Genomic DNA, 13,282 nt, shown 5'->3' with positions numbered 1-13,282 from the left:
GCTGGTACAGTGTTTTCCAGTTTTCCAGACTCCAAATACCTGGTGATTTTCCAGTAAACAAGGCCAAATTCTTATTTTCACTAATGCCACTTTACATCACTCTGACAGGCACATCTCTGTAATTCAAGTGATAAGCAGAGTGCAATGACATACTCTAATCAAGGACACTGCAAGTAAGAGTTTTATTGCATAGTTCAGTGTTTAGGGATTCTTTGCTTTCATGCCATAACTCAGTGCAAAGTAGACGCCGCCACTGCCTCACCTTCTCAGCTAACAGCTCTCGGATCTTGCTTGCCTGCAAGCGGAATTTGAAGAGCTGGGACTCCAACGCAAGGCATCGCTTTTGCCAGTCCTTACAGCTACCATTCTCCATGGTGAGTTCTGCCATTGTGAAGTTAATCATCCACTTGGGTTGTCGTCTGAGGTGCTCTAAAAATCCTACAGAAGAGAAGGGAAAAAAAAACCCCTCAAACAATGTATTTTAGGTGGGCAAACTTTTCACCCCTTGTGCCTAGTCATCCTTGGTCCCTTTTACAGGACTGGTAACAAAGACCATTTCTCTTGCAAGCAGAAGATGAAATGGTACTATCCCAAGTTACTGATATTGCCCTCTCCCAGAGGTCACTCTTTTAATGGATAACAGATAAATATACAAATAAACTTTTACCTTTAGAGTGAGTAAATAATTTACTAATGCATCATATTGTATATTCCACAAACAGCCTTACTGCCATCCTTACAGCCTTGCTTATCATCTACCTATACACTAGGAGTATTTTTACTCCTGCCTCCTTTGTACTAGTATGGCTGTAAACTCTCAAGTCACTAAAACCTCTTCAACGTAACTAGGGTCACACATCCATTATTAACTTGGGGCACCAGTGCCTTATCTCATACAGACTGTGTTAAGAGGATGTGATGTATGAAATAACAGTGTTCCCATCCCCTAACTACTTGATAGAGTCAGTCCAGAAGAAGAGTGGCAGAGCAGTTGTACCACAGTATCTAAACAATCACTCTGTTAAAACATACAGAGATCCCAGACAGGAATAAGCTGGGGCTGAAGACAAAACATGCAGGTCTACTGAAGTCCTTGTAGACATCAAGAGATACAGCTCCACAAAGTGGAAAAAGCTGTGGGTTTTGAAGTTGTTTTATTTTCTTACTCAGTAACTGTTTAGACATTTCAGACACTTTGTGCTCATTTTAAAAGATATGTAAAATGTAGGTAATATGTGTCTGTAACAAAATCCAGGCATTTGTCAGCACTCACAAACGGGTTTATAGTATGGAGTCAGTGTGTGCAGTTCAGCAGCCAGCTGTATAACCCTACAACAACAAATGTTTACAAAGCCAGAACAGTTATTAGTTCATCAGCTTCATCAAAACACTGAAACCCATACTTATTAAAGGAACTTTGCACCTGCTCACAGGCAAACGTGGTGCTTTCCTGAACTGGGGCCAAAGCAACAGGTCAAGACTTGGTAGAGCACAGTGAAGCCACTCAGCCTCTTTGCCTTTACATCTGCCGTTGCAGAGTGGGAAAGCTTAAGATGTCCCTCTAGTTGTACCCACTCCCCAGGACATCTGGCTCATACTTTGCATGTAAAAGACTTGAGATTCAAGTTACCTTAAGTACACATAATAGTGTAAGTATACATAATTGTGCATATAAGTGCACGTAAGTGCAAGCCACTCTATCCAGCTATATCCCTGCTGTTCTGAGTTAAGGAAGACACATTTGTATACCCTTTAGCTAGAAACATTACCCCTAAGTTATTTTATATACAGGTTGCTTTGTTTAGTAATAGAAAGTTTTCCAGGCAGCAAGTTACCTGCCTTTAGAACAATTTGGGAAATCCTATTCCAGGTCAGAAGGTAGGTTTAATTAAAACTTGTGTTTGGTACTGAATCACTGAAAACACTCTGCAATAGGAAGGAAGACCAGAATTCTACAAGCAGTGCACCTCCAGCGTTACAGAAATACGCAGGCCATCCTTTTCCACAGCCCAGTCCAATGCATCAATCTAATCTCTAGCCCTAGCTCCTTGTCAGGCATTTAACCAGGCTATATTTGGCACACTTCACAACATTGTAGGGTGTCCCTCTACAGTAGTGCTATCCATCCTTCTCAAGCCAAGAGTGCACTAAGTCATGGAAGGATCCTACCACGCCATAAGTTTGTTTACAGCTAACTCTGTTCTGGACATCGTAATTCAGCTCTCAAATGAAATTCTGTTCTCTTTCATACAGGTATAAAGAGATTTTAGTTTTTATTCATAGAGCTTAAGTCCAAAGAGCACATACGAATGAATGGGATAAACTCTAAGGGCACAAAAAAAAAATGAATCTTATTTACCACACAGCTTACGCCAGAGCAAAAGTAATTTCCTCAGATAGTCCATAACTTCTAGTTGAACTAAAATACCCTGTTCTGAATAGGAAGTTTAAGACTGGGATAGATGTCCTGAATCATCAAGTCTCGTTCCTTCTCACTGTAGACAAATGCATCATATAATCCCTTTCATAAATGAATGCAGCCTTCCCTAGAACCGTGCAGGCAGTTTTGCTCCCACTATTCCTGTTGTTCTAGAACCTCACCCCTCTAATGAGCCACCTTCTAATTACCAGCATAAATGTAGTCATAACCAGCTTGTATCTGTTCATTCTTGTAAAATATTGCCCTTCAGCCTAGCTAGTTTTTTCCCTCCCTCATATTTACCCCTTGGTATATTTATAGATACCAAAAGCTTCTCCCTAAAGACCTCATTTTGCAAGGCTAGAGACAAGGGGCTCTTTTAGTCTCATAAGAAAAGCTCATGACTCTCCCTCTGCACCTGATCCAGCTTTAGTGCGCATCATATAAAAGAGTTGGGTTTTATCTTTTTTACTCCCCTTCATAGACATGGGTGATCACAACTGCATCTGGAAGGCAGCAATGCAGCCTCACCAAAACCTCATGCAAAGGCATTTAGTACTTTCCACTCCCCTAGGGAATACCTCACCTGATTGCATTGGCCTTTTTTACAGCCACATTGCACTGGTGGTCGAGATTCACAGACAATCCAACACAACTGGAGCAGAGGAATCTCAGCTGTCTTTGTCTTTGCAAATGCCAGGCATGGGAGTGCAGGGGGCTCATTACAATGATACTGGAACAGATTAATAAAGCACAGCTCTGTGCCAGATCCCCACAAGATCAAGGATCTCCGTACTATAGTCCATTGCAAAAAACAGGCCCATGGTTACCCTATGCTGTTTCTAAATAGTGCTCTCCCAGGTTTTATGCCCACTTTATTACTACTTTTTTACTTTGTGCGATTTTACTTTGTGTCATTAGAGTTTATCCCACCCTTACTAATGCCCTGGGTCTGTCAGCTCTTCCAGTAAAATACCTACCTTCTAACAGCCCCCCTTCAGCACGGTGTTGTCACATTCTCTTTTGTCATTTCTTTGACTATCTTTGACATTCTTCTATCGATCCCCATCTCCTCCACTTAAATTAATAACTTCCCCATGTGTCATCATAACAAATGATTTCTGAAGGCCAGAGATTAGAATTACAGGTTTTTTTCTCTCTAGCAAAATCCTTACACTTTTTCAAAGAAAGATATTGTATCACAATGTCTCACATTTACACGTAAAATGCAACTTTATTTACAACTTCAAATTTATTCTGAATTCTCACTTACTGTTAAAGCCAACATTCCTTCTCCCTCATTCACCTACACATAAGCAGTTCATCTGTACCTTATGAATTTCAATATCAACTTTATTTTGACAGAGTGACTTTAAATCCTTACTACTGGACCTGCCATTTCATATGCCATTTTTTTGTAATTCTTAACCATCTTAATCCACTAAGTTCTTTTATTTCCCCCTGTCCCCCTGATAGTGGTACTCTTCATATCAGATAAAGAAATTATATGGTTATATAAAACATATTTATAGGATTATATAAAACTGTTCGGGTTTTTTTCCCAACTGGCATATGAAGAAGTTGGGAATCAGATACTTTCAGGTGCAGTATTCTTACTTTAGCAACTTGGAAAATAGGAGACAGACACTTTGTTTGAACAAGCTGAGATTTTCAAAACTTCATTCTTAAATGCATACAGACGCTTCTTAAAGAGCGGTTTGATTTTCAGTGTTAAGTCTCAAACAACTTCCAGTGAAGATAACGGGACCTACAAAGTCCTTAGAACTTAGTGGGGGGAAAACGACCGAACCAACTGCTAAATGCAGACATGAAATTCTCAGTTTTGACTACATCTGTAAGTTTTGATCAACATCAGAGACAGTTCTGACACTAAATGCTATATACAAAATAAATATGAATATATTTACTTAAGAGTGCCCATATCCAGTTGTAATTCTGATGAAGGTAAAATTTATACCAGAATGTCATGGGGTTTTTTTTGGTTTTAGACTAGAATCAGCTGATGTCCCAGATGTGGATCCAGACTAGAATTCAAAACACTTCAGAGACTTTGTATATTTCCACCTGAAAAGCCTTCTGAGAATAAAAAGCAATTAATCAACATGAAGACTTTCAGGTGCAGATATAAATGCACATGAAGTCTTTACAGCTTTGTTCATTCAGTGCAAACAATGTAGACAAGTGAAACAGTATTTCCGTATTTCAAATGTGTCCCCTCACCTGAGGAATCAGTTTACCCAGGCTGTTGTAGGGGATTCAGCCAGCCCAGAAGGAGTGCAGTTCTTAGCACCTGCCACTAAAATGCACCAGACCGTGCCTGAACACTGGAGCTGAATACTGCTCTAACTTTTAGCTGCCACCTTACTATGAAAGGAATCAGTAGAAATGTGACAAATGTAACACATGAAGGGAGAGAGATTTCCTCCGATGTCACTGCATCAACACCAAGAAGGTCGGCAGTATGGGCAATGGTCAAAAGTCAGTGTGGAAATCCCATACTATTAATGAAGTCCTGCCTCCAGTCATCTCATTTTCCACTTCACAACCAGTTTCATCCCTCAGCTTTTTAACCCTGAGGCCATTGGAGTTGTTCAGCCACAGGGTCATTTCCCATTCAGGAGTGTGGCTGGGATGTGCAGCGCATGGGGAAAAAACAACATGACAATCTGTGCGAAGGGCAAGATTTGGAGAGAGACAGGGCAAGGAAAAAAAAAGAATAAAAAATTCAAATTTCCCTCTATATCAGCGCAGGTGGCTTGACTAGTAAAAGTGCCAGAGGGCAGGAAGAGGGCTTCTGGTTTTGTCACTCTGCCTGCAGAGGTCTTCCCCGCACACCCAGGATTACCAGGAAGACAGAAGACACCGTGGGACTTACACGGATTTACTCTGGAGCTGCATTTTTTCCCCGCGTGTCGCCGTTCCCCCCCCACACACACACCTCCTCCATGCAGCTTCAGGGACCAAAGTCCCAGACCCGAAGGCAAACCTACTCATTTTAAGCAGCAAACCTCAATTAACAGAGATGACACAACATCACCCCCCAGAACGCTTCCGTCAGTCCCCTTACCGTCACCTTGAAGAAGGAAAAACGGGGGGAGAAAGGCCACCACAGCCAACTCGGCACAGACCAACCCTCCAAAGCCCCCGACCACCCTCTCCCCACAAGAGGGCCGGCGGCCGGCCGGCACCTCCCTCGGCAGCGAGGCGGGGGCCCGGGCCGCCTCCCCGCCCGCGCTCACCTTGGCTGGCGCGGGGCTGTCGCCGCGGAGGAGCGGGACAGTGACAGCCGCAGCCGGCGGCGTCCGGAGGCTGCTGACCCGGCGCGGCCGCGGGGAGCGCGGCGGTGCCGGCCCTCGCCGCGGGCGGCTGCGCGGCGCCGGGTGGCAGGCAGGTGCCCGGCGCGGCTTCTGTCCCATTCAGCACTTTCCCATTCTCTCTCTCTCCCTCCGTTTTCCTTCGAGCGGGAGAGCCCGGCTCAAATATCAGAGCCGGCCCTCCCGAGCAGCGCAGGAACTGACATCACCCGCCCCGGGCTTTTAACCCCTTCTCGGGCTCGGCGGCGAGGCAGGTGGGGCGGGCAGCGCCCTGCCCCGGGTGCCGGGGCGGCCCGGCAGGAGAGGAGCCGCAGCCGCGCTCTGCCCCTGGCGGAGACATCCCCTCCCCGCCCACCGCGCACCCTCCGGGGCTTCCACCGATGCCGAGGGTGAGGAGAACGGGCCGGTGCTGACGAGGCGCCACGGGCCGGGCTCCCAGCGGCCGCCCGGAGCGCCTGCCCGCTGCCCCCTCAGGCGGGAGCGCCCCTGCTCCCCCTGCGCCGGGCAGCCATCTTGTTCTGCCAAGCGCCTTTGGGCAAACGGCACTGGAGGAACCCCTGGGCAGAGCTGCTGGCGGCTGCAGGCTTCTTCCTCGGGCCTGCCAAACGGGCAAGCGTTGGTGTTGGGCCCTTCTCACCTGGGATCCCCCTTGCAGTCATCTCCCAGCCTTCAAAGCTTATGTTCCTGAACCAGCTCCAGCCCTGAGGGAAAATGTGTTTTCCATGGAAAACACAGCAGTGTTTTCTGCAGAGCAGCCAGGTGGGGAGCTGGCACGCACAGCACCATGCTGCCCACACCTCCCACCACAGGCCCTGAGGGGCTGGTGGAGTGTCCCAGGCTCCAGCTGGAGCACCCTTCACTGGTTGTAGGCAGCCCCAGGCCATGGGGTTGGTGCCAGGGTAGAGATGAAAACCAAATTAGTGTAACGATGGCTTTCCTGACCAGAGGACACCATCCTGCCCCACGTGCTCAGGCTCAGACAAACAAGTCTGGGGCTTCAAGCATTTCTAATGATAGCTGCCAGCACATAAAATATTTTATTCAGGGATAGGGCCACTGCTTACTGAGCCATTTTACAGGCAGCATTCCCTTGTATGAATATATATTGACTTATATGAATATATATTACCCATGTTACTCAAACAGAGCTGGCGATCTCACTGCTGATGAGTGTCTGGCCACTGGGAGCCGGTGTGCGCACACAGCCTTGTGCTGCTGCTGCGGCTGGGCTCTGCCACCGGCCGGTCACTGCCACCCCTGGGCATCTCGTGGCACCGAGCAGACCAGGGGGCCACATGGGAGCGAAAGGGACCCCCAAATGGGGGCTCCAGGATCAAACGTCCCCAGGGCTCTGGGTCTTAGACCAGCATGTTTCAGTGAAAGGTCGTTCATTCTGGTTCATGTTTAGCAAACTACTTGTTACTTATTCCATCATCAGGCACATTACTTTCATCAAAGATACTTTAAAAATTTCTCTGTGAAGCTTTCCTCAGCGGGGATAACGACAGTCGTGCTGACATGTCTCTCTCTGCCCGACCTGCATGTGCCTTTGACATGGCCTGCTTTGCCGCCATGAAAGGTGGTCTCCTGTCCTCTAGCAAGTGCGTGTGGCTTGTTGGGGAAGGGCTGCACCAAAAAGATTGAGTGGTTATAAGAGATCCATGAGTGGTCTGAAACCGTGCTTTGGCTCTCGTTGAGACTGCCCATGCAAAACAGGGCAGTCTGAAATAAACAGGCTTGAAATGATCTATGGAGGAAGCAGGAAAAATAACTGAACAAAATTATCTCCTAGTACTGTAAGCAACCCTATTCACTAGGCATGGTTAAACAAGATCTTAAGTGTGGTTATCTGGCTTACGGATATTGCCTGGTCCGAGATCTGCAGTTTATTGAACTTTTGTTGTAAAGTCCTTCCTCACATTGATAGTGTGCTTGCACTGGTGACTCTGCAGAGAAACAATGAGTAGCAAATCACCATGCACAAAGAAAAAGACTGATGCAATGTGATGTGATGTGATTAAGTGCATAAAATATTGAAATATAACTAAAAACAGAAAGTCAAGATTTGGAGGCTGGAGTGACTAAAGACTCTGAAACCTATACCTCATTATCCAAAAGTAGTCAGATTTCCAAAGACACCATGGACTTTGCAGTTCCCTAAAGATTGTTTCACTTTAGATTTCTCATCCGTTTACAGTTTCATGGGAGTTTGGCTGAATGAAGCTGCCTGTTCCTCTCTAGCTGAAAGACAAAAGCATGCATTACAGAGCTGGTGCAGGCAGAGAGCAGGATAGCACTTCGCAGAGATGGCCAAAGCAATAAGTGGAGACAGGCAAAGAACTGAAAAGAAAAGGGCATCTGGCGAGGAGCTCTCCCATTCGGCCAGCTGAGCAGGGACAGGCAGGAATACAGACTGAGATGGAGCTGGCTGTTGGGACAGTGTCACCCAAAGAGATTTCTCCAGCAATTCCCAGTGGAAGGGACTCCAGTGGTCTCCAGTCTGTATGTTCTGGGTGTGCCTGTATTAATTGTTACTCCCAGTGATGAAGGAATTGTAATAACCAGAACCAACATGATTTGTGGCTCCCTATAGGTATTTTGGAGGGCAAAAGGAGCTTCATGCTTTACAGAGTCCCCTCCTGAACTGAGGCTGGCCAAAGACAAAATGGGAAAAGGAGCTATTCCCTTCATGCTCCCCACCCTATTCCTGACTCCTTTCAGCCACAGCATGCAACCACAATATTTCTTAATCTGAATTTTATGAGGTATTTTTATTCTTTCTTTAAAAGCAATGGTCAAGTTCTCTCATTTGTACCAGCAAAGCCAACAGGATTGTATCACTAACTGAAATGTCAATCTGGCCTTGTGTTTTTCCCAGGCAATGAAGCTTGACTGCCAGGACATTCCTCAGCCACTGAACTTTATACAAAGTACCTCCCCAAGAATTGCCTGCACACACCTTGCTTTAACCCCTGGAGTCCCAGAACCACATCAGCACTCACACAACTGTCTGCTGCCATTTCTTTAATGCAGATATTCTACAAAGCCGTGCCTCCTTGTGCCTTCTGTTGCTTCTGTTAAATTACTTAACAAAATTATTATTTTAAATTTTTTAATTAAAAATGTGGTTCTATTAAATAATGCAAATAGAAAAATTGCTTTTACTTCAGAGGGAGAAGGTTGTAAGAACAGCCTGTAGTATCTCACAGTTCCCAAGTGATTTCCCTTGGGAGTTATCTTTAATATGTCTGCTCAAGCACTCTATATCAGGTTTTTACAATTTGCAGACAAATCATTCAGCAAAAAATAAAATTTACTATAAACAGCAAATATCTTATTGACAAAACAAACTCTCTGGCAGATCCAAGAGAACTAGCTTGGCATGTTAGACTACCGTTATCACAACACAAGCACAGGCTGCTTTGTTAAGAGCCCCATATCCAAGATACCTAAATAGAAGGACAAAAAGATACATGAGAACAAGGTGTCAGGAGATGAGAGCAGAAGAAACTCTGTCTCTAGTAAGCAAAGTTGCCATAGTTCTGCAGGTGGGAGAAAGCATTACGTTCTAGACACGGTGCTGCTGAAAACTTACCAAAGGGGCAAGGACATCAGCCAGACCAAGTTGATGTGTCAGAGCCCCCTGAAGGCTCAATCCTATGTGGGAAAAATCTTGCAAAAAACCAAGACAGTGCCTTGAGATGCCTGTTTGAGGCACTTGTGTCTCTCCACAGGGAACTTAGGCTTCATATCGCAGTTCTCTAAATTCCACCTATATTAGAGGAATAAAGAAGTTGAAAATGGCCTTTGTGCCTAGTTCTCTTACTCTTTTTCTCCTGGGCTTGCAATGTGCTGACAGACACAACACAGACCTGCAGACTTCTGCCTTGCTTCTCATCTAGTCAGCAATGACAAGTTCATGCAGCAGAAAATAAGAGACTGGCAGCTGTGGATCACCTCACTGCATAAACCAGTTGCTCGTGGGAGGACCCAGTGGGAGGGCCAGGAAACCATTCCCCTCCAGTACTTTGTCAGCTGGTTTTGATCGTGTTATGGTCATCTCATCACACTTCACACACAGGACATAAAGACACTCGTGTGCACCATTCAAGCCAGAACTTGAGCAAGAGCATATGTTTTGCATATACAGTCTTGACTGGCACACAGCAAAACAATGGAGAATTCCCATTTTCCTTAGGGAGTCATCCCAGTGCTAACTCCAGCATTATTCTCAGTATTAATAGCTCATGCCTTGTTTCATCTCTGGATTTCTCCAATTTCAGCCTCCAAGTACCACATTGCTTTAGGTCTTTTTCTGCTAGATTAAGAAGCCATCAACTACCATTAAAGTAGTCTGTGACAAAAACCGTATCTTTCTTTTCTATAAAATACACAGATTTAACATTTCTCACCATAATGAATGTTTTCTAATGCTCGTATTCTCCTATGTTTATCTAGGTCACAGATTAGACAACTGGAGTTTAAAAAGTAAATTTGGCGTTGTTATCAGCATGCTTGTGTGTCCCCTTTTCCACAGGGGAGCACAAAGGAGGACAGCATGTTGGAGTCTGCAGGCTGAGGAGAAGGAAAACAGCCCTTGCAAGTGTATTTGGGTTGTGTGGTCTTTCTGTGTCTGACATTGGCTGGTATGCAGCCCATAAGGTTCCCACATACCACAGCATGCTTTGAATCTTTTCCTGAGTCCACAGGGTACAGCAGTAACTGCTGTGCAAGTGATGCCATAAATGATGTATCTCACAGGAAAGGTGTATCAAGCCCAGATGCTGCAACTAGGCGGACAGAGCTGGCTCAAGAGCACGTGCAAAACTGAATGTTGCTACCCTAAGGATGAGGGCCCTGGATGCTCCTGCCAAGGAAAAGGAGGCATAGAAAGAAGGGAGGTGAAGCTGGGACAAGGTGCTGGAAGGAATCAGGGAGAGCCCTGGAGAGCTGGACCTGCTGCTCCTGCAGCCCCAGTGATGTGAGTGATGGCCACAGTTCTGCTGCTGCAAGGGAGAGTCCGTATCCCTTGACGCCTCCTTGAACAGCAGCAGCAGGTCTGGCCTCCCAGGAGTGTAGTTCAGGCAAAACAGGCAGCAGCCTATGGTCATTTTGCTTCCCCAGGTTTCCTGTGAAATGCCAGGTGAATACCTATTTACAGAGCTGGTTCCTGAAGCACGGTGCGAAAAGCTGCACCAGGGAAAGAGACCTAAACCATGTGGGGAGAAGGGAACAGATTATAGATTACTGGTTTGAATTCAAGCCAAGTAACAGAAATAAAAACCTGCTACCCTCTGAGAAGCAGCAGCAGTGTTGCTCAGTCCATAGACAAACTGGTCATCTCAGCCCACTTCGTAAACATCAACTGTCTGAGGGACATGTTTACTAGGAGTGAGCGCTGAGGAGGCAATAGTGTGTGCTGCAGGTTGCCAGAGGAGCTCCATGGTATAGCATAGACCTCTATTACTGATATTCTTGATTATAGTTCTGCATCCACCCATCACTGCAAACAGTTTCTCAGCAAAAAAAAACCTCAGACCAGAAGGAATCATGGGGAGTGAACTCATGTCTGATCCCCACTACAGCTGTGAAAAAAGTTGTTGGATGGAAGAGGTTTGGGTAGGCCAGGAAAAGGGGTTGTCCTTGTCCCTGCGCTACCCCTATGGCAGAGCTGGGGAAAAATTCCATTTCCAGAATTGTTAAATCAATACTTTCAGTAAAGAGTAAAGTAGGTCCCAGCTTGCCCTCTGTTTGGGTGCTGATCTGAGAACTTCAGCACGGGCACCCAGGCAGCTCTGTGGTGAGATCAGGAAAGGCTGCACAAAACACTGTGCTCTAATGGAGGATCCATGTCTCTGCACAACCAGTAGGGTGGCCTGTACTGGCTGGGAGTGAGGGAGAGAAGACACTAGTAAGAGATGGGGCTAGTCTGTGGGAAGGGTTTTGGCTGCCTTCGCAATCCTGCACTGAAGTCATGCCTACAGCTGCCAGATATCAGGATGGGGTGTGGAGAAGAACATGGATCCCTGCCGTAGGACTCCTATGCACAGAGCCTCTGTTGCTGGAACCAGCGGGCAGGCTGTCCTCCATGGGAGTGCAAGGAGGGAGGCTATGTTAGCTGGAGAGCTTTTTTCTGGCTCTTTTCCTGGTCTCACACTGGTGCCAGGCACACAGCTCCCAGATGTTCATGATCTCTGCTCTGGGATCTTTCAGGCTTGTCAAGGCGTTGTGTAAAGGGAGGAATTATTTCACTCCCACATGGGGGTTGGAAACATCGAAAGCCCCCACGGAGATCCCTCTGCCGGCTTCTCACAGGAGGGGTCACCTGCAGGTGAGCAGCCTTGGAGAGGACTCCATCTCTCCACAGGAGAGGTCCCCAAAGTACTCTGAGAGCAGCAGTTGCTGAGCCTCCTTGGCATGGCTTTGTTCCTGCCAGTTTCCATGGTGATCCACAAAACTAGCAGAAAAGCACAGATCTCTTTTGGAAGACAAATAAGAGGATGTGACAGCGCCTGTGGCTGGGAAGGGGTGACAACCCTGCTTTTATACTGTTAGCTGAGTTCTGGGGTCAGTCCTGGGGATTGCTTCCCCCACCAACTTGGCAAGGAAAGCATTGCTGTACCATTCCCAAAGGGCTAGTAGCAGCTCAAAGCAGTAACTCCCACCTGTAGGTGTTGCAAGCTGCCATAGAATCATAGAATCACAGAATTGTTGAGGTTGGAAGGGACCTTTAAGATCATCGAGTCCAACCTTTAGCCTACCCTGACAAGAGCCACTTCTAAACCGTGTCCCTCAGTGCCCCATCTACCCTTTTTTTAAACACCTCCAGAGATGGTGAATCCACCACCTCCCTGGGCAGCCTATTCCAATGTTTAATAACCCTTTCAGTGAAGAAATGTCTCCTAATATCTAATCTAAACCTCCCCTGACGTAACTTGAACCCGTTTCCCCTTGTTCTATCACTTGTCACCAGGGAGAAGAGGTCAGCCCCCATCTCTCTACAACCTCCTTTCAGGTAGTTGTAGAGGGTGATAAGGTCTCCCCTCAGCCTCCTCTTCTCCAGGCTAAACAACCCCAGCTCCCTCAGTCGTTCCTCATAAGGTTTGTCCTCCAGACCCCTCACCAGCTTTGTAGCCCTTCTCTGGACACGCATAGGCAGGTTCAAATGATATTGCAAATTGGTTTTAATGGACAGCAGTGGCAAATGGGTCACCAGGCAACCTAAGCAAGTGGTGTCTGATAGCACTTTGACTAGACGGGGTTATAGTGGGAAGCACTGATGTGGAACCCAGGATGTGTCACCACGTGGCCCAGCATGCAAGCACATATACAGGTATGAAAAAGAAAATATAGCAAGGAAGAGAAAACATGCACACATCTAAAAGCACATGGACAAAATCTTAAAGCTTTCATCTTGGTCATAGAGGGAAACCATCCATGTGCAAGGAATAAATTCACAGTCTTTCCACCACAGTATCCTGTCACCAAGACTTCACCCACTGCCCTGAAGATCTCACCCTGCCCTCTT

At 46.4% G+C, this 13,282-nt stretch overlaps 1 protein-coding gene across 2 annotated transcripts in view; it reads right to left on the bottom strand.

Annotated features, from left to right (window-relative positions):
* Positions 1 to 9,479, bottom strand: part of PLEKHH1 (pleckstrin homology, MyTH4 and FERM domain containing H1) — a 56,926-nt gene extending 47,447 nt beyond the window's left edge. Inside the window, exons 1-2 of one of the 2 annotated variants that reach the window (XM_074584892.1) lie at positions 9,350 to 9,479; positions 263 to 438 (exon numbers count right to left, since the gene is read on the bottom strand). In XM_074584892.1, coding sequence (XP_074440993.1) covers positions 263 to 403 — 141 coding nt within the window. In that variant the 5' untranslated portion in view covers positions 404 to 438; positions 9,350 to 9,479. Of the gene's footprint in view, positions 1 to 262; positions 439 to 5,679; positions 5,968 to 9,349 lie in introns of those variants that run through there. The other variant, XM_074584891.1, reaches the window with a different exon arrangement.
* Positions 9,480 to 13,282: the final 3,803 nt, after the last annotated feature.

This window comes from Larus michahellis, chromosome 4 (assembly GCF_964199755.1).
Source record: "Larus michahellis chromosome 4, bLarMic1.1, whole genome shotgun sequence".
Classification (NCBI taxonomy): domain Eukaryota; kingdom Metazoa; phylum Chordata; class Aves; order Charadriiformes; family Laridae; genus Larus; species Larus michahellis.
Note: the sequence above shows the minus strand (reverse complement) of the source record. Positions and strands in the feature narration are given on the sequence as shown.